We start from the raw sequence: 6,307 nt of genomic DNA, 5'->3' as shown, positions 1-6,307 counted from the left end.
CTTGTTCATGTTACCTTCCCCTTGTCCCTGATTAAACTGGGATGGGCTTTCTGTCATGTAAGGTTGCCCTGTCCCTCTCCTATCCCCAAAGGCATACCATAACTGCCTTCTCTTACCTTGCCAAGTGCCATCTGCCCTCAGGCCTCTGCACTTGCTGTTCCCTCTGCCCTGAACTCTCATCCCGGATCTGTCCCTGGATATGGTCGTCCGCTCATCCCACCTCGTCCCTCAGGCTGTCTTGGATGTTTGCAGGATGCCCGGCAGTCAGTCTTGACAGCGTTCTGCTTGTGCACAGGTTTTGCATTCTTTGCAACAATTACCACTTTCCGATATCTCGGATTTATTTGTAGGTTTGTTTGTTGCCTTCCTCGTTAGAAGGCAAAATCCACAAGAGCAATCACCTGGTCTAACTCGTTCCTACAACTGAATCTGCAGCCAGGAGCTCAGGGCCCAGCTTGTAGGAGAAGCTGAGTAGTTACGTGTTCTACAGAGACTGGGTGCAAGGATCCCAACTGCCATTTATTCATGGTTATCCCATATTAGACCTTGTGACAGAAGCTTTCATACAGTATCTGTCATCCTTACAAAAATTCAGCATGGTGTCATTTATACCCACTTAGCAAAAGAGGGAAAGAAAAGTCAGAGAGCCCAGCAGTGTAACTCGCCCAAAGACGTGTCAGGACTCTATGCTGCCTCCAGGATCCAAACCCACATCCACACGAGCCCAAATGCCACGACCATTCGCCATCCAGCACTGCCTGCCCTTCGCAAGCAGTTACTCTGCCAATTCACAGCATCCTGTGAATCCTTGCAAGAAAAACCTGAAAAAGGCAACAAAGAACTAAACAAAAATTATCTCATGTATTCATAATGGAGTGAACTTATAAAGTGGAATTAAATTAGTGAAGTAATTCTGATGAAGAAAGAAATGAAAGAGAAAACAAACAAACAAACAAAAACCCCCAACTTTCATTAGATGTTAGATCTTTTTTTTTTTTTTTTTTTTTGAGACAGAGTCTCACTTTGTTGCCCAGGCTAGAGTGAGTGCCGTGGCATCAGCCTGGCTCACAGCAACCTCAATCTCCTGGGCTCAGCGATCCTACTGCCTCAGCCTCCCGAGTAGCTGGGACTACAGGCATGCGCCATGCCCAGCTAATTTTTTGTATATATATTTTTAGTTGGTCAATTAGTTTCTTTCTATTTTTGGTAGAGACGGGGTCTCGCTCAGGCTGGTTTCGAACTCCTGACCTTGAGCGATCCGCCCGCCTCGGCCTCCCAAAGTGCTAGGATTACAGGCGTGAGCCACCGCGCCCGGCCTAGATGTTAGATCTTAATGAGTTTTCTCCAGAACTTGAAACACCTTTCCTGAAAAAGGAATGAATGTCTATGGGTGAGGAAGGTCTGCCTCCCAGAGGATAATTGCGGTATTGCACCCAGCCCAGCTGTGGACTCAGAAAACGGACAGACAGGAAGGTTAGGAAGCTCTCTGCACCTTGAACAATAAGAAGAGGAGGAGGAAGATGATGAAGAGGAGCAGGAGGAACAGACGGAGACCACAATAATAATAACAAGTGATGACAGCACAGGCTCACACTGTTGGATTTGCTTTAGAGTTTGGAAAACACTTTCACATCCATTTTACCTAAAGCCATGTGTCATTACTGCAGTCCCCAAATTGTCATGGATCCAACAATCCCTGCCTTCTTGGTTTCTGCACACTGGCTGGCGGGGTTCCCCTGGGTGCGCATGATCGTTTCCTGGTGCCGTGCCAGGCCGAATCTCTGACTCATTCCCTCACTCCTGGGAGGGACGGGGTGCCTGCCTGGGGAATAAATAGAGCACGTCTGGGAGCCCAACTCCATGGTGACTTCCTCGCTCCCTGCCACACACGACTGGACAGCCGACAACAGCGGCCCCACCATGAAGCTCCTGACAGTCCTCCTGCTGGTGGCCCTCCCCCTCTACTGCTCCGCAGGTGAGCCCCGTGCAGGGACAGCCTGTGGGCTGGGGGCGCTGATTATTCCCTCTGGAAGAACTCTGGGTCCCCAAGTCCCGGCACAGGGCAGCCCCAGGACAAAGGGTCTACGTGCAATAGACCTTAGCATGACGATTAATTGCAGACAACCAAACAGGTAATGCCCTCATGGACTTTGCCCTGCTCAGGAATGCAAGTAGAGTCTCATTGCGTTCAGGGTATCCCATGTGGGTCACAGGGACCCTGAAAACCAACACAAGTCTCAGGATCAAATATTGGAGTTAGCTGTTCAGTGGGGAAGGGAAAGGTATAACTGAAGGCCCCATGACATCTGCATCCAGAAACCATGAAACGGTCACGAGTCTCCTGAAACGGGGGAGGGAAAGGGAAACCTCCCAGAGAGAAGGCTCAGGCTGCAGCGTGGGACCCAGCGTCTCTCCCCCGTGGGTCTCACTCTGCATTTGCAGGGTTGAACCGAGCCCTTCTGGGATGCCCTTAGCTCCCAGTTCCTTCCTGCTCCAAGCAGACTGGGGAGGAGAACACATGGCTTCTGGGGTCTCCCACAAGCGATGAAGACGGGGACAGGAAAAAGCCCTGGGAGCAGAAACGTGGGCAGCACTTGCAGAGCACGTAGCAGGTGCGCCCTGTGCGACTGACTAAGCCCATTGACACTCCCACCTCTTTTCTTCCCAGAGTGGGCGCGGGTGGGGAAGCAGGTGATACGCTCACAGTCAAGTGCATAGAAATCGCTCAGCCGAGATTCCAGCCAGTTCACGGGAACTCACGGCCTGAGCCCTTTCCCCTCCATCCCAGGGGCGGCCACGGGAGATCACTTCACAAACAAGTTCTGTTTTATGTTCTTTGTTGTTGCAGACGGTATTGAGAGTCAAGTCGAGCCAATGGACAATATTCTAGACCCAATACCTCCATGATGCGTGGAAATCCTACCTGATGTTCTGAACGATCATAGGGAATCATTGCATGGCTTTAAACCAAGCAAGACCAGATAATGTTTAATATGTTGCACCAAGTCAGAGCATCTCCATGCTCGAGTGTTCCTTAACCAAGCAGGGTTCACCTTCTCAGGGATTGGGAGGTAGTAGAAAAAGATGCAGGACTTAAAGGGAACCCCAGAGCCTACGTTTACTCTCCTGGAGTTGAGAACTCTAGACCACGCACCATAATCTTTCTGAATTTCAGTCTCTGCTGGGATGCACGCAGAGGACTGATATAGGCGGGTTCTAAAATGGGTGCACACTTGCGGTGACGAGCCCATGCTGTTATGCTCTGTTCTCAGGTTCTGGCTGCCAACAACTCGAGAATATAGTTGCAAAGACACTCGATCCAGACATATCTGTGGATGACTTCAAAAATTACCTGAAAGAGTACATAGACAATGAAAGGAGCTCAGAGGCCGTTGGGGAATTTAAACAGTGTTTTCTCAAGCAGTCAGATGAAACGCTGAAAAATTTTGGAGAGATGATGGTAACTTCGGTCTTTTCTCATGTGCCTTTTAACTGACCGGGAACAAGTAGGCTCTAAACTTGGCACCAGTGGTACCAAGCGATTGGTGAACAAGCTTTTTTAAAATATCACTTAATTTAAATGTGTCTCTAGGCTACTTCGCCACTTCACTTTGAGAATCTTCAGTGAATGATAAATGGAAAAGGCAAAAGAGAGAAAAGAAACCTCCAGAAATGGCTGAGCTACCCCTCAACTCCACAGGACATACACAAATGGACACTCACATAGACACACGTACACACACAGACATGCACGTACACATGAACACACACAGGGACAGACACAAACACATTTTCTATCAAGAGAAAAAAATCTAAATCTCAAGGAGCCACTCACTTGTAGGAGACACCAGCAAAGAAACTTAACCTAACTCTTTATAAAAAATTAGAAAAATGGTCTTAAAATTTTTATAGAGTCCAGAAAATACCATTTGTGCATATTATACATATTCCAATATAAAGAATTTAAAATGAATGTCTGAGCAACCAAGATTTAGCATAGTTAATTGGAAATCATACACCATTTAATTAAGTAACTTGTGAAATAGAAAGTGTAGCTTACGGGTATGAAACCAGCATAGATGAAAGAATTATTTAGAGGAAATGTCAATTGTTATAACGAGGAGTATCTCTGTCTAGTTATGTATACATGTTGTTTGGGGGGGGGTGGTTAGCATTTATTTAATATCCCAATATTTCATTTGAAACAATCCATAGGAGAAAATTTAGAAATGTACCCCAATTTTTAAGGATAAAAGGGAACATCATCTGCAATTTAGGATTATGGGAGCATTTTTTTTTTTTTTGAGACAGAGTCTCACTTTGTTGCCCAGGCTAGAGTGAGTGCCGTGGCGTCAGCCTAGCTCACAGCAACCTCAAACTCCTGGGCTCAATCAAGCGATCCTTCTGCCTCAGCCTCCCGAGTAGCTGGGAATATAGGCATGTGCCACCATGCCTGGCTAATTTTTTCTATATATATTAGTTGACCAATTAATTTCTTTGTATTTATATTAGAGATGGGGTCTCACTCATGCTCAGGCTGGTTTCGAACTCCTGACCTCGAGCAATCCACCCACCTCGGCCTCCCAGAGTGCTAGGATTACAGGTGTGAGCCACTGCCCCCCGCCTGCATTTTTTGTTTTAAACCAAAATATGTCAATCGTTTTTAGTGTAGAGCTCCAAGAATCTGTAGTACTCAAAGGTAATGGTGGAGAATCTCAATCTGTTAAAATATTTCTAACTTTTAAGACCATGCAAGAACTCAAAACCATCACATTGTATGTGAGCTGAGATTTTAACAATTTTGTGTTGAAAAGTGGTATCAGAAACAGTTTAAATTGGCAGGTCTTCAACAAATAGTATATGCAGCATATTTATTGGATAAATTATTTCAAAGAACAGAGATCTTGGAGGAAACCATTGTTAAAGGAGTCCCCGATAGGGAAAATATCCAGAAATATCAGCACCTCTTAGTTATTAATAAGATACTTCTGATTTTGTGCCCAGTGCTAATTTCCTTGGGAGTTAGATGTTTGTGGACAAATGTAGGAAAACAACAAGAAAAAAGCTTTCTGGATTTCAATATTTGACTTTGCAAGAGAGAATTGAAAATCTAAGTGATATGTCTGTTTTTGTTTTCTAGCAAATAATATACGACAGCCCTTGGTGCAAACCCTTTTAACTTTCCACAAGACCTTTGGCTCAGACACTGCAGACGGACTATGGTCAGAACCCAACTTCTGATTGCTAGAAACCACAATTTTCCTTCTTCCTTTGCTCTTGTAAGTGGAAACTGCAAGACAATTGTTGAAACCTCACATACACTTTAATTTCAATAAACTAACTGCAAAGCACTAAAGTTCCTTTCTTTTCTCCCATAAAAACAGAGGCTTTCAGGGCCTCCCATGTCAGGGTGCTTGTTAGGGGCAGACCCAGACAGGCAGGGAAGGATTCGGGGAGGGACTTTCTTCCTCACTTGGCCCCCAAGCCTTGGGCCTCCCTCTGGAAGGTGCTGTCCCTCCCCTCATCTTACCACCGGCCCACGAGACCCTCTCTGAGGTTCTGACTTGAAGTCGTGCTCAGAGTCCTTGTTCCCACGCCAGTCCTCCTGTCCACGCTGGGCCCTGCTGGCCACGGCCGGGCTCCTCTGGGCCCGGGCTCACTCTAACCTCACTCGGGCGTGCAGGGCCCATGAGGTGAGGCGTGCAAAGCAGGGTGGATCCCATCTTGATTAAAATTTTGATTTTTATTCATCATGGATTTGGGTATTAATTTTGGCTTTTAAAAATATTGGCCGGGCGCGGTGGCTCACGCCTGTAATCCTAGCACTCTGGGAGGCTGAGGCGGGCCGATGGCTCGAGGTCAGGAGTTCGAAACCAGCCTGAGCAAGAGCGAGACCCCGTCTCTACTATAAATAGAAAGAAATTAATTGGCCAACTAATATATATGGAAAAAAATAGCCGGGCATGATGGTGCATGCCTGTAGTCCCAGCTACTTGGGAGGCTGAGGCAGTAGGATTGCTTGAGCCCAGGAGTTTGAGGTTGCTGTGAGCTAGGCTGACGCCACGGCACTCTAGCCGGGCAACAAAGCGAGACTCTGTCTCAAAAAAAAAAAAAAAAAAAAAATATATATATATATATATATATATTGCATTAAAATATTACCTACCCTTGGCCAGGCACGGTGGCTCACACCTGTAATCCTAGCACTCTGGGAGGCCAAAGGAGTCAGAGGGCTGCAGGTGTGTGTGTGTGTGTGCATGTGGTGACAAGGGGTTGGGAGCCGAGTGCAAAGGTCGGTGTGATTCCT

The 6,307-nt window shown here is 46.6% G+C and overlaps 1 protein-coding gene across 1 annotated transcript; it reads left to right on the top strand.

Moving 5' to 3' along the window:
* The first annotated feature begins 1,821 nt into the window (after positions 1-1,821).
* On the top strand, positions 1,822-5,356 carry LOC105878667 (mammaglobin-B-like). Its single transcript, XM_012778355.3, has 3 exons — positions 1,822-1,975; positions 3,273-3,460; positions 5,141-5,356. Exons 1-3 carry the CDS (start codon positions 1,861-1,863, stop codon positions 5,177-5,179), a joined length of 342 nt encoding a protein of 113 aa, XP_012633809.2. The 5' UTR covers positions 1,822-1,860; the 3' UTR covers positions 5,180-5,356.
* The last annotated feature ends 951 nt before the right edge of the window (positions 5,357-6,307 follow it).

This window comes from Microcebus murinus, chromosome 4 (genome assembly GCF_040939455.1).
Source record: "Microcebus murinus isolate Inina chromosome 4, M.murinus_Inina_mat1.0, whole genome shotgun sequence".
Classification (NCBI taxonomy): Eukaryota; Metazoa; Chordata; class Mammalia; order Primates; family Cheirogaleidae; genus Microcebus; species Microcebus murinus.
This window is presented reverse-complemented; position numbering and strand designations above follow the sequence as displayed.